Below are 24153 nucleotides of genomic sequence, written 5' to 3' on the forward strand. Positions count from 1 at the left end.
AATATGTTGGGAAATATGCTTTTAAAATGAAAGATGAATAAATTCCAAGGTACAACTTTAGAAAACTCTCCACTGCACTGTGGCAATTGAACCATCTGTAATCCTGCACTCGCTTCATTCATCAGCTGCTGGCTGTGTTCCAGGAGACCTAACTTCACTGTTTTCTGACTGGGGCATACAGTATTTGTCAGAGGACTTGAGAGGGTCCACAGATGAAGAGAGCCTTGGCTAGGAACATAGATATCTACTGAACGGGGCATTGGGTGAATGACTCATCTCTAGATTAATCAAGCATGTGGAGTTAAATTGCCAGAGTAGACCCGAAAATAAATATATTCCTAGACTGAAGTAATGAAAGTGGGACATGTTTTTCTACTAAGGGTCACATACAAAGCAATGTGATTCCTAAACAATTTCTTAACAAAACATAAACTGTTGATTCAGAAAAAAAAAAAAGAAAACATAAATATGACTATAAAAATACTAAAAAATTGTCAGTTTAACATTATGTGAAGATTAAGAAAAAATAAAGGGAAAAAGGTGGAAAAGGGACTAAGACAGATGCACAGAAAATGGGAAGACAAAATAAAAGAGGAGAAAGAGGAAAAGGCATGGTGAAAGACAGTTTATTGAGACTTATAAATTTATTTATATCCATTATCTACTTTACAAATGATCTAACTCCATGTAGCAAATATTATGCCCATTTCACAGATTAGGAAACTGATACTGCTAGAGATTAAGTAGTTGATCTAAGATGCCATTGATGGTGTTAGGAGCAGAAATCATTCGGTCCACTCAACTCCCAGGAGATTCTGAAGTGGACATCAGTCAAACTCTACTCCAGGTTACTTAACTTCTCTAACATTAACATCTATTTCCTCAGCTTAAAAATGAGGTAGTAGTTGTAAAGCTGCTGGATACAATAAATTTAATAAATAATAGCTATCGTTATAGGAGTCCTTTTAATAGATCAGTTGAGTCGTTGCTAATAACTATAATTCTCTTTTCCTCTGGTTCCAAATTTGAGGGTCAAAAATTCCAGGAATTCTTGGTTTTTTGGCAAAGAATGTTCAGATTCATCAGGTACCAAATATTCTGTAGACTAAATAGTATCTCAAACATATATGTCCTAGTAAACATTAAATATACATAGGTTATGCTATGACTAACTTTATTTAATGTCTCTTTGTATCATTGAGTATTATCTCTATCAAAAGAAACTAAAAATACAAACACTCTGGTAGTTAAAAAGGTGAGTCCTTGTAGTATTTTAAAGGCCTGAGAATGACTATGAATGTAATCTTATAGTATCAAACCCTGAAGCAAACAGTGAGCAGTCAGCTGAGGCCTACATCTTGCCTCTCTGCTTCTTAGATCAATGATGCCCATCTCTGTCTTCTTAATGACTGTCCTCTCTCCTAGCCATTCTGTTCATGGCAGAGATGTGATTTTTTTTTTTTTCCCTAATTGAAAACTTGATCCTTTTACTTTCTTGATCAAAACCATTTAATTGACCTTACTATTTTCAGACTAAAAAAAATCGAACTCCAACAGGGAGTAAAGATCATTTTGTAATCTGGGACTTCCCTAACAATCCAGGCCCCAGCAGAAATTCATCTAAGTTTCCATCCATTGAACTACTTCCCCTTCCTAGGGCACAGGCTGAGTGTCCTCTTTCCCTGTCATACTTGTCTACTCTGTTCCTTCTTTTCACTCTTCAGACTGACTTCTCAGTAGATCACATTTTACCTTTGACATTTCTTCTCCCAGGGAGCCTTCTCTGATCATCTCATCAAGCTGAGCTCCTCCCTTAGCAGCCTAGAATACTCACATGGTACTGATTACATTGCATTATGATGGCCTCATAACCAGACTATAAGCTCTATGAGGATGGAAATCATCTCTTATTTTTACTCTAACATTTATCACCGTGCCTGGCACATATCATAACAGGTGCTCAATAAAGATCTGTTGAGTCCAATTTAAAACTCTAGGAGAGTCCTATCTGCCAAGATTGGGCAGCACATTTTTTTCTTTTTTGGGTTATTTTAATTCTCAACAGAAGAAAAGTACAGATCAATAAATCTATAGTCAGTGCCCCAAGCACAGAGGCAGTCATCATTAGAGCTGACAGCAAGGAGCCTGCAGCGCTGGAAGCAAGTCTTGTGGTCCCTGGCCCCATGTCTTATCCTCACTTCCTGACTTTTCCTACCTAGCCAGTGAAATTAATAGCAGTTATCTGGGTTTTCTTCTCTACAAAAACTTCAGCATCTCTCAGTAAGTTTTGAAAGGAACTTGGGGTAAAAATTAAGCTACAGTTTGGTGGGCATTACTTTAATGTACAGTCAGCTATTCATACCCCTGTGCATTCCAACAAGCTTAGATAGGAAATATTAGGAATAAAATTAAATTTGTGCTGAACATGCACAGACTTTTCCCTTATCATTATTTCCTAAGCAGTACAGTATTAAAACTGCATAATATTTACATTGTATTTCAGTATTATAAGTAATGATTTTAAAGAACACAGAACAGTATGAAGGTCCCTAAAAAAAAATTAAAAATAGATCTTCCAGATGATCCCACCATCTCACTTTTGAGTACAGGTCCAAAGAAAATCCCCGACAGGCATGGTAGCACAAACCTGTAATCCCAGTGACTCAGAAGGCTGAGGTAGGAGGATAGCAAGTTCAAAGCCAGCTTGAGCAACTTAGTGAGGACCTAAGCAACTTAGCAAGAACTTGTCTCAAAAATAACAATAAATAAATAAATAAGGCTGAGACTGTAGCTCAGTTGGTTAAGCACCCCTGTGTTCAATCCCCAGTACCAAAAGAGAGAGAGAGAGAGAGAGAGAGAGAGAGAGAGAGAGAGATCCCTGCATGCTCATATTTACTGCATTACTATTAACAATAGCTAAGACATAAAATCAACCCAGGTGCCCATCAACAGATAATTGCATAAAGAAAATTCGGTATCTTTATGTAGATAAAGAAAATGTGATTATACATATATAATGTACACAGAGATAGTTGGGAGAGACATTCAGCTATAAAGAAGAATGCAAAATTGTTATTTGCAGCAAAATGCAACCAGAGGACACTCTATTAAGTGGAATAAGTCAGACCAAAAAAGATAAGTACTGCATATGTGGAAGCTAAACACTTGACTTGAATGTCAAATAGCAATTATTAAAGGTTGAAAGAGTGGATATAAAGAGACTGAATTTGATTAGTAGCATGCAAAAAAGTGTCATGCTTTTGCATAGGTAAATATATTAATATGTATAATATACGTTAATAAAAATAAAATATCTAAAAATAAAGTATCAGGAGGATGTTCATAGGTTACCAGGTCTTTTCATAGATTTTGATATCTGTAGGGAGTCCTTGAACCAATCCCCCCTGGATACCAAGGGGTTACTATTATACTGTTTTAACATGAGAATTGTATAATACATGTGCTTGAGCAGGCACAAGGTGTTTTAAGTCTTTTTCTGGTGCTCTTCAAAACATATCCCTCTTATGGTTTGAATATGAGGTGTCCCCCAGAAGCTCACGTGTGAGACAATTCAAGAAGGTTCAGAGGAGAAATGATTGAGTTGTAAGTCTTAACCCAATCGGTGATTTAATCCCCTGATATAGGATTAACAGAATGGTAACTGAAGTGTAGGGTGTGGCTGAAGGAGGTGGGATTTGGGGCATGGTTTGGAGTATATATTTGTATGTGGCCAGTGGAATCTCTCCCTCTGCTGTCTGATCATGATGGGAGCTGCTTCCCTCTTCCACGCTCTTTGGCCATGATGTTCTGCCTCACCTTGAGCCCAGAGGAATAGAGCCTGTTGTCTATGGTTTGAGACTTCTAAAACTGTGAGCCCTCCAATAACCTTTCCCCCTCCACAATTGTGCTAGTTGGGTCTTTTAGTCACAGCAGCAAAATAGTTGATTTAAAATATCCCAAAAAGAATTAGTTCATTATCACAGATTAAACCCCTTTTGCAGATAGAAATCTGAAGACAGAAAGGTCAAGGAATGATTTCCTTTAGAGCACATAACATGAAGTTTTTGAAAAGGGATGTTTTCTTTCTCGAATTCCACTCTTTCCCTTTGACTCCATCATCCTAACTTCCACATCATCTTTAATGCTGTTTGGTTTTTCATAACTATGTTCTTCTGCTAGACTTTAAGCTCCCAGAAGGAGGACTAAGTCTCATTTTTCTTTTTGTCCCTAGCTTGGGACCCAGAAGTACCCCCCCTCCCAAAAAAAAAAGTTACTGTAATATTTGCCCAACTCATAAATACTCTGCCAACCATGTTCTTAGGCTTAATGTCAGGGAAACATCCCTGCCTTGTGATATACCAAAAAAAAGATTCAGCTTCAAAAGAAACTTAAATATTTTCTATTACCCTTCACCTTTCCCCTCTTGATTCTACTTATTTTTTTCCCTCTGAACTGAGAACTGATTTTACTAAATACCTCATTTAAACTTCTTCAGTTAAATGGAGCTCTTATCTTTTCAAGAAAATGCAAAGTACCTCTCAACATTAAAAAGTCCTAGATTTTTCCTTTGAAGCAAGGACACAATTTGCACATGGGTGGTTCTGAACACCACCAACCAAATGTATAAAAGCAATCCTCTGCAATTTTAAATTGAAAGAATTCACCTAATCTAGATTATTTAACTTTTTGGTTTGGGTTTTAACAATAGAGGACCTAAAGTTATTTAACAATAACTTAAATGCATTTTTCAAGTAAATGAGGTCTCCTAGATATTAATGCTGATGGAATTCTGTGTGGAGATTAATGGGTTACTTATTGCCATATCCTAAAAGAGGCTGCTAGACAAAAAGGAACAGCTGAAGGTTTTGCAGGGGCTTAATCACATGATTCAATAGTAACAGTCAGGGAATGAGAGGGGGAAACAAAAATAAAAACAAAAGCAACTGTTTAATTAGTACAGATGGAGAAAAACATCCTGTAAGCTAATTGATTATAGTTATCATGACATCTGATTACAGTTTCTGCCTGTAAAAACATGGGGTGGGGGTGGAGGAAGCTTGCACACGCCCCCACATACAAGTAAACCCTCATGGCATCTCTTTGGATGTCTTTCCTTGGTGAAATTCCCTTCAAATGGATGATGCAATATATACAGTCCTGTTCCAATAACAGAGTGAACCCAATGATGTGGCATTATGGTGGGAGGTGATCTGAACACAGAATGTTGGCAACCTTACTGATTGTGGTTTGGAATACTTTAGGAGCTGGGTGTGTTGTTACATTATGTGTGGAAAGGCAGAGCCTTTGGATATGTCTTTTTTGAACCCATATGACTTACAAACAGTGACATTATTAGGTCTACTGACCCAATGTTAAAGGAAACATCTGTGTCTAAGTGTTTCTTTGGAGGTGAAGATGGATTTGCCTTCAAACCTACTCCCTCTGGTGCCCATTCTGCTCAAGGGGTCCTAAGGACAAATGTAGTACATAGTTTTGTGAGGACAGACAGACCATAAATAGCAAAGTATATTTGATAATTTGTTTGATAGTGTTCTGGGGGCACAGTGGAAAGGACCACTCACTTTGTGCTGGGCAGCCATGGATACAGAAGTTCTTAGAACTGGGTTTCTAATGTCATTAGAAATCTTTGTTTGACAAAGATTTGCAAAATCATTAGCACAGGAGCCAACATTAAATTTTCAAATAAAAAGCTATTTTGTCGCTTTTGAGGGTAGGTAACATAACTACTACAAAATGGGAGGAAGTATGTGCTAGCAGGGAAACCATGTGCGGGCAAATGTCAAGAAACATTCCATGCTCTGGAAGCAAGGAGCAGTTCCCTGTGGCTGGGAGATGGAGGCAGTGACAATGGAATTCTCATTTTAGCAGGATAACTCTGTTGTCAGAGTGGAGAGTGGATTGAGAGGTTGTCCCCACAAACTCCATCTATATATTACACTCTTGACTCTGCAACTGCAGCTCTGTATACAATCCTAAGCAGAAGAATAGCATCTACCTGAATTATGGATAAGTAACTAAAATCCTTTCTCTTACCAAGCTTTTAGGCTACACAAGACACTACTTTAAATGTACTACATTATCTTGTTCAAACCTCTCAGAAACCCTAGGGGATAATTATTACAATCTTAAGAGGAGATAGAATTTTCTAAAAGCCCCGTAGTCTTGTAAAGACTGCTAAATAACTTGGGAAAGCTCACAACACAAGGAAGTGACAGATCCCAACCCGAACTCACGTCCAACAAAACCAGTGCTGATTACCACCACAGGCTAATTGCTTACCTGTCACCAAGGATCTGTTGTTCTTTCTGGAATGTAAATCAAAAACTAAGTTTAGAATTATCTTTGATTCTCGTAGTCAGTCATCCCTGACTTTTTTTTTTTTTTTAACTACTGAATTTAGAATAGTGAGAAGAGTGGGTCAGGAAAGTGCATCTAACTCAAGATGCCTTTCCTCTGTTGCCTGGTGGGTCTGAATATCACTGTGAAAGGCAGTATTCAAGGAGCCTTCTCTGCCCAGTGCTGATCCCTCTCTCACAAGGGAAGAAGCCAACCTAGCCTGCATGCCTGAGAGAGCTTAGTAAATCTGTTGATCAGAGTAATTCCTATTAGAGTTAAAGAGTTGGGCACTGGGAAAGGGAAAACTCTGATAAGGAAGACAAGGAAGAAATTACTTGGGCCTCTGGCACATGAATGAAACAAGTCTCAGAGTTTAATGACTTGTTCAAAACCACACTTATACAGATAAACTTTAGCCAGCTATTTTGGACATCTTATATAGACAGGAAGAAAAGGGAGATAGTTACATATAAAGTTATAGACTCTGAGATAGCAGTTGAGATCAATAGGAAGGCACAAGTTCATTTATTCATTCAATGGATATTATTGAGCAACTAGATTGTTTTTGTTTGCATAGCTCCCATATGCAGAATTTCCATTACCACATTTTGATTAACTAATACCAGCTCCCCCAAAATACAATTAAAATTTCAGCTATACCAGTATGTTAACTAAGCACAAGCTTGCTATTAGCTCTTTGGTTTACAGATTACTACCTAACAGCACATGTGTATCATGATCACTGACTCACCAATTCTTCCTTATCTATGGGACTGGTTACTGAGCATGACATTCACTTTACATACAGACAGCAAACCATGTAGGTATTTTGCCTCTTTGTCTCCAGTGATAAACCAAACTGCCATTTTTTAAAAAAATGAGTACTCCAAACAGGGACCCACAAAGATGAAAGTACAACAAAGAAAAAAGAGTGATAATGCTGTCCAAGACATTGAAATGGGACAATGAATTCCAGAAGATAGAGCTACCTGGGGGAATGTTGATACTGTTGCCCCTTGAGAAATCCCAGATAAACAACCAGAGGAATTTAATAAAGGAAAAATTTATGAATGAGAAAAGTGGTTGGAATGAAAAAGATGAAGTAACAATCAAAATCAATGGGATGAAATAACACTGCCAAAAACCTTCACATTAAAGGAACTCTACTAGACATGCCTTAACATTGAAAGTGCAAACAATACCACGTTGAAAGCTGATCTAAACTTAGAAAGGAGTATGACAAATTCCCCAGTGCATATAAAAGATGTTTGCTCAGTATCATAAGTTATATGACCAACAAGAAAAAAAAAAAAGGCAAACACTGTTCAAATTCTTTTTTTAACAAAGAATAAAAATACTTCAGTTCTCAATAATTTAAGTATCTTGAGCAATTTTGTACTAAGTAAATATTCATTTTACTAGTTTTTTTTTTTTTTTTCATTTCCCTATATATTTATAACCAACAAAAAGTTTTTAATGCTTTGACAAAACACTGGAAAGGTCAGGGAACAATTATAGTTTTGCCTACTGATTATTTCAGTGTCATTTTTATGGTCTGAAACTACCATGCAAAACAAGCACCATGTGTTTCAAGAGCCAAGGATCAGAAGACACAGTTCCTGCCCTCATGTTCTCATACCAACAAACTTATTTTAAAAACCTGAGATTAATTGCTCTGTATTTAAAGGGGGTGCTTGCCTAGCTCAGAGCACCCATATAGACTTTAGAGGAGCTGGGAGCAGGAAACATAGTAGAGGGGTATGGGGAGAAGAAAACAAGAACTGTTAGGGGCCAGCTCCCCAAATCTAAGGAGACTCCAAACCTCTGCAGTCCTGCAAGTGTACATTCTTACCCTAGGGGCAGGGTGAGGAGGAACTCCAGGCTGGCTTTTAAACTGGTTGCCAACTAGTTGCTAGTTGTAATGCCAGATATATATTAATTGCTGCCAGAATGTGGAGATACAGGTTAAGGTTCCTTCTCAAAAATGATACAGAAACTAGAAATGCTAACGAGTTCCACCCTTAGAGAACTTGTGCGAGTGAAGTTTCTTAAAACCAGTACAAAGTGTTTGGATGCAAATCATTATATCCCCCAAAGCCATGGAAATGCAAAGTAGCCTCTGGGACTGTGACAATATATGTTCTTAAGGATATAAATTCATGGGAGTATATGAAATACACATCTGGCTTTATGGGAAGATTATGATTTTTTAAGTCCAACATATGTATTATAACCACATTATCTGGTGTTTCTCCATCATAAAACATGTTTGAATTTTTAATTTATGGTCCCTACAATATGTGGAACCATAAATAAAAACTGTGGAAAGGATTTGGAGCTATGTGATATGCAAGCAGTTACACATAAAAACATAGCTTTTAACAGGTAGAAGTCTCCTTCAGGTTCATTTTGGCTGATCTCTCATTTTTTAAAAAAATGAAGTAAATTTAACCCAGGGAGGCCAACTGACTAGTCCCAGCCAGACCCCTGCCTCATAATAAAAGACAAATTTTATTGAGTATTACTGTGGGATAAGCACAGTTCTAGGGATTTTTACATATGAAGCATTATCTTTTTTGATCCTCATAAATTTATGAAATGCATCATCATCTTACAGATATGGAAACAGACATTATTCAGCTAACCATGATAGTACTGAGATTTGAATTCAGAATTATCTGGGGTGACATTCTTAACTACTAAGCAGTGATTGTTGATAAATTATCTCTTAGAGATACTTAACTATATGCCCCAAACATTGTAATCATGCCCCCTGGAGGATCTTAGAGTCTAGCTCTCCATATGTAACTACTAACATCTAAACACCCATACGAAGTAGATAATGTAATTTCTATTTAAGATGAGAAAACCAAAGGCATAAGAGTCAGTGATTTCCCAGGGTTGCATAGCTTTATGACTACTGAAAGCAAGATTCAACATTCAAGTCCATCTGGTTCTTTCACACGAGCAAGGCTGCCTTCCTGGATGAGAACCAGGCTTTCACCCAGCAGGCTGTGGCTTTTATTTGAGCAGGACCTGTATATATCAAATATCTGATCTGAAATCGATGTGGATCCAGGCATTTCTGGAATCCATTTAAGTCTGCTGCAAAAATTTCAGAGTCCTGAATATTTCTCTTTCTCTCTCCCTCCCTCTGTCTGATACACAGTAACAAGAGTTGAGCAGCTCATGTGAGACAGACTTACTATGAAGAGGCCAGTGGTAAATTAAATTCAGAGTGTGGTTCTGGGGCTGCACTGAGATGGAGGAGGAGAAATATTACTGACTGTTGTTCCCTCAGAACATAGCTAGCAATAGATAGGAAAACAGCAGCCAGAGACGATGCCTGCAAGCAGCCAGCACTGAGAAATGGCAGGCGCTGCTGTTATAGGAAGTAAAGGAAGAGGAATCTGCCAAACTTTTTTCATTTTCTTGGCCAAAACTCCCCTCAGGGTCTGTCAAGAGAAATGGATCTGAAAAAAGCAGTACGGATCTCACCCCAGCGCCTTAGCCAGTTTCCAGAGGTTTTCAGCATAGCAGGCAGCTGCTCCCCAAATTCAGCTGGTTTCTCTCCTAGTGGAGCTGCATGAGCATATGAACTCCGCCTGGCCAGCACCTGACGCTCTTGAGTGGCAGCCAAAGCCTTAGGAGTAAAGCAGGTGGGGCGCCTTCCCAATCTAGTGGCAGAGCTAGTAGTTTGAGATGCTTTGCAACACAAAAGGCCAGTTTCAGGAATGAAATTACTTTTTCCTTTCTACCCCTTTAAAAGTAGTAACAAACCACTTTGCAGGTGTTGGCTGTTTCACTTGCCTCTTTTCTTTTGCCTCTCATTTAAAAAGACCTTAAAAGGCAGAAAGAGGTAGAAACTGGGCAGAGGAGCTGGTGAAGGGAATCTGAAAGACTTTGATTCCCCCAATCCTATCCCACCTCCCAGCTAGCTGGTGTTTGAAATTCCAACACTGACCCATTAGCCTGGAATCCTCTAGTCTGGAATCCTCTTTAAATATGTAGAAGAGAGTAAACAAAGTTATTCACAAGGTAGTGTTAAATCTTCAGGTGGCAGGCTGGAATCTTGCTGGCTCACCAAGGTCAGGAAATGCCTGCTTAAATCTACCCTTAGGTGGGAAGACTAATCAAAAAGGGAAGGTTTGGGGAAGCAGGACTTCACTAATTTCCCTTTTGTGTGTAGCAAAACAAGGTCCAGCAACTAAATTCCCTTAATCTGAGATATTAATCTCTCTTCCCTTTGTTTGAACTAATAAAGCATTATAATTCTAATGCCAATATCAAAATCCTGTTGTTTATTACTTTTCTTGGTATTTCAGCATGAATAGCTAAAATTTGGAAATGAGAATGGTTTTCATTCCTTCCTGAAATTAATTTCCAAATATGCTAAAGGGCTCTTGTTTTGACCTGCATGGGATGTGCATTTTCTGAAGTCAAGGTGCAGACATTGCTATTCATATACCCATTGATTGATCACCTGATAAGAATAGCCCAGACATTTTAATTTCCCTTCTCAACTATTGATCTTTGTTGCAATTCTTTTTAATATGGCACTGTTTCCCTGCCCTGTCTGTTGCTACTCAAATCAGATGTTGTGGTCACCATGGTAACCACCGCTCACTCCCTGTTTTTTCATTTATAAAACTTACAGTGCATGGGTTAGAAAAAAATCACAAGATTTTTTTTTTTTTTTTTTTTTTGCAGTGCTGGGGATCAAACCCAGGGCCTTGTGTTTGCAAGGCAAGCACTCTACCAACTGAGCTATCTCCCCAGCCCACAAGATTTTTTTTTAAAAATTCAAATAGTGAACCAAACTAGCTTGAGAAGAAAAGTCATTTCAATATAAATGTTTTATTTTTAAAATTAGTCTAACAGTGGTTCACTTCATGCTTTGAATATAGCCCTTGCTGCTCTGCCACTGAGACTTATTTTTAAAAGGAGATGTTTCTTTCTCTTCCTCTCTCCCTCTTCCTCCCTAATCTGTCCCCTTCCCTAACCTCAGGGGAAACAGGGTTTCCTCTCTTCCCTATCCTATGCAGTTATCTGTCCTTGAGCACACACCTACCACAGGAACAAAATAATTCAGACTTTGGCGATGGCACCAGAAGATCTCAGAAATGACTATCTCCCAAATGAATAAGTGAATTAGTACTTTGACAGAACACATGTAATGTAGCCTTTGAATCACCTCTTTAAATAAATAAATAAATAAATAATCCTGTTTCCCCAGATGGGCAGAGTCACAAACTCTGGGATAGGAGTCCTCTGTGTTTCTCCTTTGCTAGCAAAGCAATAAAACTTCTTTTTCCTTTTTCTCAAAACCTTGTCCTCATTATTGGATTGGCATCAGAGGCAAGAACTGAACTTTTGATAATATGATTTATAAATGTACTCATCAGAAACAAATTATCACTAGGAAAACAAAACTGATGGGTTGAGTCTGTTTGACTGCTTGGAAATTTAAAGAATTTTTAAGGAGGTGTTCAGGGATAAAATAGGATTGTCACCAACATTTCTAGTGAACCGTGCCCTAGGTGGGACTGAAAGCTGTGTGAGTCTCCAGTCCTTTAGGTTGGATGGTGAAACTACACAAGGTCTGTGTAAACCATGCTATGGGTATGGGATTGCAATTTTCTACATGAATGTCCCTTCCTTAGCACACAAGAATACTCAGAAAAAAAGTAAAAAACAATATTTTTTACCTTCAAAGCAATACTTAGCTAATTTGTTCTACAATCAGTTACTGAATTTGCTAATCATTGTTCTGAATGACAGGGGAGCATGCTGTAATCTCCTGTGTCTCTGAGCTAAGCAGAGAGGCAGATCATCAATAGAACCCCCACAAGGATGAGGCCTTTACAATTATGGATCTATAGATCATCTGGCTTCCTCTCTCTTTCTTTCTCTGTTAAGCACAGGTATTTGGCCACCATTGCCAAGTCAATTATCTGCAAACTGTAGTAGATCTCTAGAGAAAGCCAGTTATTGGAAACTCTAGACGACGTCAGATCTGCCTTAATAAGAGTGAGTTGAAGTTTTTATTAGGAAGTCTCTTTCTTTCCAGGCATCTTAAAACCACTACCCCTTTTTATTCCTAGCAATAGACAGCAAGGACCCCTGAAGATGAAAACTCTTCCTGACTCCAAATGTCTGTCTCATCGAAGACAGGTGTTTTGTCTCTTCCCTGTTACCAACATGGATAGAAGAGAGCTGCAAAATGACTCTCCCATAATGACAAAGTGAACCTTCTAGTTTTAGTAGAGAACTTCTGATTTGCAGGAACCAAGACTTTCTATTTCCTTTGCCCAATGAGGTTGAGATTCTGTGCTGTGTTAACCACACAGGAGCAGTGACTACCACATTCAAACTGAACAGGGTTATTTTCATTTTCTTAGCCTCTACAGAGAGTATCTTACACAAGATGACCAACAAATCCATCTGGTTAACACTGCTTGGGGACAGATTTTGAGAATGATGCTGATTAACAAGCCATACAGGACCCTTTGAACAGATGAGGGATGTAGGGTTCTGGGGATTGTCCTACGTAAAGGCAACTGACAGTTGAGGTAGGATGGAAGGAACAAAACAATAAGTTAAAAGGTGACATAAAGGAAAGACAAGAATCAGATATTTTCCTGAAGTTCCACGTACTTTTCCAGATCTGTAACTCCCTAAATCAGTCTCTTTCAGGTCTGTTATATCTTAATTCCTGGGAAATCTGTAAATCTACCTGTGCACTATTAATTAACCCCCCAATAAACAGATTAAACCAAAAGAGATAAAATATCTTGAGGAATGTATATTTTGGGGAACTTTCCAGTGCTATCTGTTGATCAGGTAACAAAGACCACATCAGCCTGAGGATCCTAAAACTGATCAAACCCCTAGAAATCATTTTGAGATCACCAGACTGATACCAGTCCTACATTCCTTCCCATACCCACCCCTTCCAAGTTTCCTTTAAAAGAAAAGCTGGGCACCCCAAAACCATGTCTCTCACTCTTGAGATGTCTCTCACTCTCCCTTGAGTGCATAGGCCTTGCTTTACCCCTAAGACAGCATTTATCTCTTGAAATAACCCTCATTCTTTTTTTTTGGGGGGGGGGGTACTGAGGATTGAACCCAGGGGTGCTAAGCCACTGAGTCACATCCCCAGCCCTTTTTTAAATATTTTATTTAGAAAGAGGATCTTGCTGAGTTGCTAAGTGCCTCACTAAGTTGCTGAGGCTGGCTTTGAACTTGTGATCCTCCTGCCTCAGTCTCCTGAGGTGCTAGAATTACAGGTGTGCAGCACCATGCCCGGCATGCCCTCATTCTTTCTTAAATATATTTCTACGTTCCTAAATAAACCTCTGTCTGATGGGCACTTGCTGAAATTCTTTTCTGTCCCATAAGCCTAGAACCCACTGGTTGTGAGTCGAGTTCCCCCTTCTCTTGGGGAACTCCTTGGATCCTTCTTTGGAAACCCCTGTTCTGCCATGACATCATGATTGGCATTCACAGTCACCATCAGCTGGCTTCTCTCCACACTCCACTCTCCACCACCCCGGGTTAAAATGGTGTGCATGGATGAGACCTGAGAGAAACTCAGTGGAAACAAATGGATACCTTGGGACTGAGGTGCGCTAACATCTGGAAGGCCTGGACCATCCATGTCACCTTGCTCCCTTTGCTCCCCTGCTGACTGCTCTTTCCTTCTCAGAAACGCTCCTGATTTATTTGTGGCGTTTCTAAAACTCTCTGCTTCCTTTCTGAATTGAAAGTCTTTCCAGTTCTATCTTTCATGCCAAAAAACATAGATATGGAGTGGGGTATCAAGCGTAAAACTATCAGGTTCATGATTTGATTTAAAGCCTAAGATTGGGGAGTAGAGAGATTTGGTTCAAGTCCCACCTGGGTCAAATCCAGCAGGGTGATTTTAGTCAAATTACTTACTCTTATCTTTCAAACTGTGTGTTTAATGAGCTCAAACAAAAGGAAATGCTCTGTGAAGTTAAAAATTTAGTACAAATATCAGATGCCACAAAGCTATTATATAGCGAAGGCATACTATAAATTTGAGAACGTTTCAGACAAATTCATGGAGTTTAAGAGAGCATAACATCTTTGGTTAATGGTATCACAGTCCTAAAGATCTAAATTAGAAACTTCAGCCTCAATTCCACATTTAATCAGATATTACATTCTAACTCCAAAATGCTTCTCTGGCTGAATTTTCCTTCTTGTTGCCACTGCCACAGCAGGAATGCAGGCTCTCTCCAAACTTGTTTCCTCCCTTATGAGCTACCTTCCCTCAATGCATTTGCCACAACAGCAGCCAGGGGAGTTTTCCAAAAAGATACATCTGTTCTTGTCTCTCCTTTGTCAAAATTCTTTGCTGACCTCCCATCCACTACAGTATCAAGCCCATGTTATTGGGGAAGCACAGAACTCTAAAATTTTGCTCTTTTAACCCTCCTTTGGGAAACATGTTGACTTTGCATAGATAGTTCTTTCTTCTTCTTAGCCTACTCACTCTATTCATTCTTCTAAAACACACTCCAAAACTGCTGAACTTCACAGTTTGAGTGAATGACCACCTCATTATTCCCATAGTACTCCATAGGTGCTGCTTATTCCAGCATGTCTCAGAGTACTCTAATATTTTGGAGCCTTATTTAGTTGAAGATACCACTAGTATGACCCAGGATAGCATTTCTCATGGCCTAGATTCAAAAAAATCATGAAGGACTCAGCATAGAACCTTGAACACATATGGACAACTCTGGGGCAAGGCCCTACCCTACTTTGAGCAACATCATGAAAGCAACACCTTGGGTTTAGATTAGAATTGCAAGGTCCTTCTCCATGAAATGGGTTCAGTTCGTAGAATCCATTGGTTCTTATACTTCAACTTAAAACTGAACAGGGACTTCACAGTCCTTATGCCCATGTTTACAAAATAGTACTATATAGTTGCCCTGCCCAGGAATAAATTAAGGTCAGTAAAATATGGTTGACTTGTTTCTTCTTGCCTTCTACAACACAGGCATGATTATAAACATCTGTTACTTCCAGATAGGTAACTTCCAGAGTATTCAACTATGAAGATCTCTTATAAATTATTTTAGACAACAAGGGGTCAGGAATAGTTCCACCCAGAAGAAATATGTGTAAGTGTATAAAGCATATTTTTCTTGTGAATCAACTGCTTAACAAGTTAGAAAGCTTAAATTCTCCTGATGTTTTGAAAATTGTTGTCACTAAAGGAGAATATCATAAATTATTCTGCAAAAGATTCTAAGTACAATGTTTAAAGTTGGAAAAGTTTTACTCAGATCCAAGGGACTTTTGAATTAAAAAAAAAGGTGGAGTTAAAAAAACATATTTCAAACTATAATAAATTGTGTGGGACAATCCAGTACTGAAAAAAGATACACCCAAGACTACCAAAGCTAATCATGGCTACTCATAGGGATCACTACTCTTCCTTAGCTCTTGAGATGAGGCAAATATATCCTGGGGTCTGGAGACAGCGCACCTGTGGAAAACATGCCACAATATATCACATCATTTTACATGAAGTCCTCCAAATTATACCTTATGGTCTTCACTAACCCCTGTGAACTGAAAAATATGGGATCACAGTTTTCAGGGTTGCTGATAAAGAAAAACCCAGCAGAAGTGGGATGTATCCAGGCCTTCAGCCTCTCTTCCAGGCAAGGTCGAATTGTCAGCCTTTGTGTGCCTTAATAATTGCATGTTTTACCATGATGCTGAATTGCCTATTTGTACACAGATTCATTTTATGCTAAATGAATGTATGAGCATTCAAATTATCTTCCTTCAAGAAGAGAGTGTATGATACCTTCTATATCAGATCTCAGGCATCAGATGAGAAACAAAGCAACTTGAACAAGAAAATTAAATAGCTTCATAGAAGAACAAAAAAATAAAATAAAACCATTGTATAAATTGTAGAAACACTATGAGTTTACTGGGGGGCAGAATCAGAAAGACAAAAAAATAGAACAAAATAATTAATATACATTACTACTAAAGATCAATTGCTATCAGGATTTTAAATCATTTCCTTCTAGGTGTTTTCATTTTCCTTTCATTTCCTTTTCTTTTCTTCCTTTTTGTACTGGGGATTGAACCCAGGGATGCCGATGAGCTACATCCCCAGTCCTTTTTTATTTTGAGACAGGGCCTCGCTAAGTTGCTGAGGCTGACCTGGAACTTGCAATCTTCTTGCCTCAGCCTCCCAAATTGCTGGGTTACAGGTATGTGCCATCATGCCCCACTGTAGTTAATTTTCTACAACATTTTTTAAAAACTAAATTGAGGTCACACTACATGCAAAATTTTTGCACTTTACTATTTCATTTGTTGTAGCTGTACACACTTTACCATCTGTTAATAACTCAATGTAAGCTCAATTCTTCACTGAATTGATGTATGCTGTATATTACATAACTATTTCTCATTGTTGAAATTAATTATAAAATATTTTAAATTTGAAAACATACTTAAGTTATGGTATATAAGATTGTGAGGACCAGAATATGCTATCCCCAAATATGAAGGTTTGATGAGTGTAAGAAATCAATCCAGGAAAGATCTCTGTCATCTGTTTGCCTAAAAGCAGGACATAGATATCAGTAGACAAAAGAACTTTACCTCCCCTTCTTTCTACCAGGGAGAACAAAGGTCAACCACAGATGGCAGCTTTGAACCCTCATTAGCTTGGAGATGGTGCCAGAGGGTTATATATTAACCAGCTCTACTAACTAGCCTTTATTTGCCACTTATTTTTCTTCCCCACATTGCTTTCTGTACCTGAAGAGACTCAAGGTCTAAAAACTTACTGTTCTTTGGTGAAGATGCTATAGAACCTGAAGTTCAAAGCTACTCTGTTGAAAACAGCTTGTTCATTTGGTGTCTCCCATGTATATATGAAATATATGTGTTGATTAAATTTTATTTTCTTCTTGTCCATGCAACTAAGAACCTTCCCCTAAGTGATAGTCCCAAATAATTCAGATGACTAAACAGCAAGAGTCATAAACATCTAAATAATTGTCATTTCATTATAGGCTGGTGGTTATGACTTTATTCTCTGGGGTTAGTATACTCACTGGCTTCACATGATGGTTGTGGCCTCATGACTTATGTAATTTCCCTACCTCTGGTTTCTTACTGTTAAAAAATAAGATCCATACTACCAGAAAGGAACATCATTAAGTTAATCCAAAAGCATTAGTCCAGAATTTGCCACACAATAGTCACACAATAGTCAAGAAATCTTAGCTTCCTAAGAGCAATTATTGATGATATTACACTGTTATTGTTATTTTATGATATTAGTAATTATTGTTATTAATAATTCAACTTTGTTGGGCTGCAACAGCATTGTGAGAAGAGACCAATGACCAGTTATTTAGATCTACATCCAATTTAGATCTATTTGGTACTTTTAAAGCACATGTATTTATTGAGAAAGCCATTTTAAATTTTGGGATTTAACCTCTGAAGGCATGTAGAAGAAGCTCTTCTCAGGAAAAGAATCCAGCTGTGGACTGGAGAAGAAGTCATTGTTTACTTAAAACATGCAATCCCAAGGATGGTAGGAAGCCAAAGGGTAATTTTGTGTAATGTCTCTCTTCTCATTCCAACCAGATGCCAGGTCCATGACCTCAGAGCGTTCTTAAATATCTCTCATGTTCGGAGCTTATTACCCACAAGGTAGCTCTTACATGTAGAGATTCAATTTTATGTTGAAACTAAAGACATCTCTCTAAAACTTTAACATACTGATAATAAGCTCAAAGATCACCCCCAAACTAAATTTCAATTAAAACTAACATCGAATTTTCCATATAATGAAATGATGGGGATCATACCTTCAAATAGATTTATTTTGTAGTTTAAAAGAGATTGGTGAGAGACCAAAGGCCATAAAACCAAGAATTCATTACTCAGACTGTGATAAATTGAGAAGATTTATGTATTCATTATCATGTGTGCCTCCCTGCAAATTGAATAATCTAAAATAAAAGGAAAGTTTAATGATTCTTTTCTCAGGAAAAAGATGTATAAAGCTGTAATTCTAAAAAGACTTCCATAAAGTTCAGATAGAACTCAGTTTCAAGCTTTAACTGAGAAGAACATGGAAGAACAACATTAGGACAAGTTTTATCTGGGTTAGGAAGTTTGAAGCTCATTTTCTGAGGGTATCCACTACTCTGTGACTGAACTATATTCTGTACTCAAGTGAACTTTAACAAGTATTTAGAAATGGACTCAAATAGTCACCCTGGGAAACAAGAGGCTCTGATAGTTACTAATAAAGCCACTCAATAGAACTTAATAAAATCGATCATTTCAATACTTTAAATAATCTCTCTCTGGATTTGTAGCAGCCATCAGGTGTGTTTCACTGTCATGTCATTGGAAAAGCAAGTTTTTTTTAAATATAAATATTACCCAAATGTGTTTGCTATTTTTTATCTGCAGTCTATATCACAGAAACTGGCAGGTAGCTGGTACTCCTAAGTGCTCAGGAGTTCAAATGAGTGTGTTAGTCAATTTTTTGTCTCTGTGACCAAAATATTGGACAAGAACAACTTAGAGGAAGGGAACACGTATTTTGGCTCACAGTGTCAGAGGTCTCAGTTCATAGACAACTGCCTCTATGACTCTGGGCCCAAGATGAAGCAGAACATCATGGCCAAAGGTTATGGTGGAGGAAACCTGCTTACCTCATGGCAGCCAGGAAGGGGAGAGGGAGCCACAAGGAAGATGAGCCCTTCCAGAGCATGCCCCCATTGACCCACCTCCCCTAATGACCCACTTCCTCCAGCCATATTCCACCTGCCTACAACTACCACCCAGTCATTTCATTCAAATTAGGATGGAGCAGGATCTTTCAAATTGTAAATTTTAACCCCAAAGAAAATTGTGATATCGATTTTTAATAATGTGATCAATATTTCTCTTTTTTCTGTTTTTATTTATTTGTTTATTTATTTATTTATTTATCTATTTTTTTGTGTTGGGGATTGAACCCAGGGCTTGCTAAGCATATGACTTACAACTGAGCAACACCCAACCACAATATTTTTCTTAAAAGAAGAAAAGAAAATATCAGAGGGTACTGCACATCCTAAGAATATCATCTCATATGTTTTTATGTCAATTGTTTAATTGCATATACAAATGTATATGTATTTACATATATATACACACATTAATATATTTTTTTCATAGTTATCACACACATGCATGTGCATAGACACACACAGGGCACCCATACAGGGTGCATGCAACGTGGCGTAGATAGATATTAACTCTTACTTCCATGATTTGCTCACTGTGTCTCCTCTGTGTAGGGTTCAAACTGTATTGATGTAAGTAGCAGTATTACACATGTGTGTCCCCAATTTTGGAGCAAATGTATTTCCTTTTGTAAACAAGTGTTTCTAAGAAAAGTTTGATTTCAGTAGTGGCCATTTGGAGAGGGGTAGGCAGGATAGAAGGTAAGGGCACCAAAATCATACCACAAAAATCCTTTCTTTGGATATTTAAGGTAAATCACTTACAATTTCATAGGCATTTATTTTCAAATGCAACCAAGAGATACTGACAGTTAACTACTGAATAATTTACTAAGGATTATTAATCTTACATTCAAATTAGTGTGTTACTAGAGGTCATTGAGGATTTTAACTTAGAAGGTTAGGTGCTGTATAGCACTTAACTATGTGGTGAGATATTTAAAAATAAATTTCCATCCTCAGTGTTTTCTTGAGTTGATCATGGTTGTCAAATACTACTATTCTTGTTTTTAATTATAATATTAGTTTAGGTTTACTACTATTATTTTTTCTATTATAAATAATTTTGTTAGTGTCTTTTTTTTTGGACTGGGTATTGAACCCTGGAACACTTAACCACTGAGTCACATTCCCAGCCCTTTTAAATATTTTTTTAATTTAGAGAAAGGGTCTCCCTGAGTTGCTTAGGGTCTCACTAATTTGCTGAGGTTGGCTTTGAACTCATGATCCTCCTGCCTCAGCCTCCAGAGCCTCTGGAATTACAGGCATGCTTTACCGTGCCCTGCTGTTAGCTTTTAATGATAGATAAATTTCATTGACTGTATTTTGATGTAATATTTTGTGATAATTAGGTTTCAAAACATTATGGTCATCCAAAGAAAAATCATCAGTATCCATATTACTAAAGGATATGCAAACATAATTCTCCCCACACCTATAATTTGCTTTTATGATCTTATTGCTAATAGCCAGGGATTTTGTTTGCCATTGGAACTTGAGAGTGATTTGGGGTAAGTAAAACAAAGGATGTTTTATCCTTCTGTTTTAGTCAGCTTTTTTGCTGCTGTGACTAAAAGATCTGATCAACACAACTGTAGAGGAGGAAAGGTTTGTTTGAGGGCTCATGGTTTCAGAGGTCTTAGTCCATAGAAGGCCAGCTCCATTCCTCAGGGCTTGAGGTGAGGCATGCTCATCATGGCAGAAGAGCATGGCAGAAGGAAGCAGCTCACATCATCAGGAAGCAGAGTGACTCCACTTTCCAGATACAAAATATATACTCCATAGCCACGCCCCAATTCCCACCTCCTCTAGCCACATCCTACCACTTCAATTAATCCCATTAGGGATTAATTCACTGATTAATCCCTTAATGGGTTAAGACTCTTACTACCCAATTATTTCTCTTCGGAACCTTCTTACATTGTCTCACGTGTGAGTTTTGGGGGGACACCTCACATCCAAACCATAACACCTTCATAAGTGAACTGCAATCTAAAAAGTTTTAAACTCACTTATTTTACAGATGAAGAGTCTGAGATCCAGGGAGTTGACTTAACTAATTAAGACTAGCAATTGGATTGGGGATATAGCTCAAGGCCCTGGTTCAATCCCCAGCACTGAAAAAAAATAGAATAGTACTTGGACAATAACCCAGAGTTCCAGATTGATTCCCTCTCTGCTCCCAATTCATACTGACTATAGTCACATTCCAGAACACAAACCTGACCCAGAGCAGAGGCTTTATAAATTTGTGCTTAGTTACTTACTTTAGTTACTACTGAGTTGAATAATATAAAAGTACAGATTTACTTTATCAAAAGCTGTCAAATATTGACATTTTCATGTGGTTCAATCAAAGGAGTTTTATTTTAATAGCCCCTTTCCTATGTGACCGTGAGATCTTGATTTCCACATCCAAGAGTATAGTGTATTTGTTAAGAGTGTAGACATGAATCATATCACTCAGGTTCAAGTCCCAGTTCTTACCCTGCCTGGTCACCTGTCCCTCAGCAGATAGATTACTTAACATTTGTCTCTCAGTATCTTCAGAGAGAAATGTGTATAAAAATGTTTGCTTTTACTATTAGATTTACTCCTAGAACTCAACATATTTGCTCATTATCCAGGTGGCTGACCTAGGGCTTTATGTACCTGTTCTGAAAGGTGTTTTTCAGGCAAGGGAAGTCTTCTGAGACAGAGATTTTGGAATCTCTTTGCTTAGAAAGATTAGCTATTTATTTGTTAGAATAGACTGGCATTTGGCTTCAGAGTTTCCATGGTTGTCTCAAAGATCCTTCTTCATTCTGCAGACAGCACTGGTTAATAAATAAAACAGGCCAAAACACCCTAGCCATGGAAATCAACTGTGTATACAATATGTTGATGTTTTTATTTCATCTTATTGAAAATGTGGTCACTCCCTAAAGTGCCTGTTTATTCTTTAAAGTATTGCCCTAAAGAACAAGCAAAAGAGGAAAAAGCATCAACATTTGAAGAATCCAGCTTTGTTTAATCCATTATGTACAGAGAAGATGCCAACTTAAGGGTGAATCAGAGTGCAGCAAAGTGATTGCAATGCAACCTGATGCTGGCTAATTACTTCTCTATAGATGGCGATGTTTAATTTCTGAGCATCTGTGCATGACAGGAGTTGAGGCACCGTGGGTGGTACAATGCTAAGACATCTACATAATGCAAAAGGCAAAAGAGCCCATCTACAAGCATCATTTTATTAGGTGAAATAAAATACAAGTACAAAAATCTCATTTTCTAATTAAGTGATGGCCCACACTGTGGGGCTCAAAAAACCACATCTGCTTGGATGAAAGCAAACAAATTAGGCTTGGAATCTGCCTCTTCAGAGCAAGAGGGCTTAGAAGAGAGTTAACAGTGATTCTGGGAAGATTCTTTACCTTCCAGATTTTGAGTATGGAACTGGAATAAAGTTAATATGTGTTTTTATCAAATGAATGATTACAGTATGATTTTTCATTATATTTCCACAGTTTCCTAAGGACAACACACATTTGTATAAAGAAAAAGTAGATGGAGAAGAATAAAATCAATTAGACAAAAAAAGAGGGTGCGCTGAGAAATGAACTTTAATATTGATTGCTTCCATGTTTTTAAAACCATGTTTTGATTAATGGAATAAATTTTCCTCCTCTCTTAGATCTATACTTTCTCTTTCTTTCTCCTGTGCTTCAAGACATTTTCCACTTAAGATGCACCTCAGGTGCCACTGTGTTCAGTGGCAAGGCACAAAAGTGATTAGTCTCAGGGAACACAGATTGGAAAAGCAGAGGCCCGATAGCAAGCAGGACTACATGTTTTGTCCTTGGTTAACTCTAGGTAATTGTTAAATGAACAGTTAATAAAACAATGAGTGGATTAATAATTAAATTTGTGTCTAGGATTAAAAGGTTCTTCCACTCAGTACTACTTTGACCTTGAGGTTTCAAGCAACATTTTGATCTCTTCATCTAACATCCAGCAATTTATTGAGTACTTTCTTCATATATGATATTGTTTCAAGTTTTTGTTGTACAATAATTTACAAAGACACAAAAATTCCTGTCCTTGTGAGATAGTATAGTGGCTACACTCAGTACTCATGGGCTCTGATCCCATGACAGTTGTGCAATCTCAATTTAGAGGATGACTAATTGTCTTCAATGAAATCTTGGTTCTCTTGACTCTTGGAATCAAGGAGTCAAGGAGCCAGTGTTTTTGCCCTGGCTATGCCACCTAATCTGTCAGATCATCAGTTTTACCATTTGTAAAAGTAGAACAGCAATGTGTGCTCTCTTTACCTGACAGGATTATGAAGAATGAGTTAATCAGATTAGATGAAGCCTACTGGATTTGATTTTCAGTTGTTTCAGTCACTTGTGTGATCATCTTGGTCTCCATCCCTTACCTTCTTTACATAGAAAGAAAATAATAGTAGAACTGATGTGTGAATCAGTTTGGGCTTCTATAACAAAATCCATAGACTGGGAGGCTTCAACAACAGACATTTATTTTCTCACAGTTCTGGGGGCTGGACATCTGTAATCACTTGTCAGCATGGTTGGGTTCTGGTGAAGGCTTACTTCATGACTTGCAGATAGCTGCTTCTTGGTGTGCCGTCCCATGACAGAGAGTGAGTGTCCAGAAGGGAGAAAGCTCTCTTGTGGCACTAATCCCATCCTGAAGCCCCACCATCACAAACTCATCCAGACCTAATTACTTCCTAAAGTCTCCAAATACTATCACATTGGTATTAGGACTTCAACATTTGAATTTGGTGTTGGAGAGGCAAATTTTAGTTCATAGCATGACTTCATAGGGCCGTTAAGAGGATTATGTACATTAATTTGTTCAAGGCACTTCAAGGAGTGCCTGGTACTTGATAAGTTCTCAAAAAATGTTATTTTTATTTATATAACAAAGTGAATAAAGAGTTTAGCCATTTAATTTATAAAGAAGA

The 24153-nt window shown here is 37.8% G+C and overlaps 1 protein-coding gene across 16 annotated transcripts in view; it reads right to left on the minus strand.

The window, feature by feature from the left end:
* The window catches only part of Dlg2 (discs large MAGUK scaffold protein 2), a 2079243-nt gene that overhangs the window by 261764 nt on the left and 1793326 nt on the right, over positions 1-24153 (minus strand). Inside the window, exon 1 of one of the 16 annotated variants that reach the window (XM_047516994.1) lies at positions 9856-9948. The exons of the other annotated variants lie outside the window; for them this stretch is intronic. Within the exon in view, the coding sequence (XP_047372950.1) occupies positions 9856-9892 (37 nt within the window). The 5' untranslated portion in view covers positions 9893-9948. Of the gene's footprint in view, positions 1-9855; positions 9949-24153 lie in introns of those variants that run through there. 16 annotated transcript variants of the gene reach the window in all.

Source organism: Sciurus carolinensis, chromosome 11 (genome assembly GCF_902686445.1).
Source record: "Sciurus carolinensis chromosome 11, mSciCar1.2, whole genome shotgun sequence".
NCBI classification, from domain to species: Eukaryota; Metazoa; Chordata; class Mammalia; order Rodentia; family Sciuridae; genus Sciurus; species Sciurus carolinensis.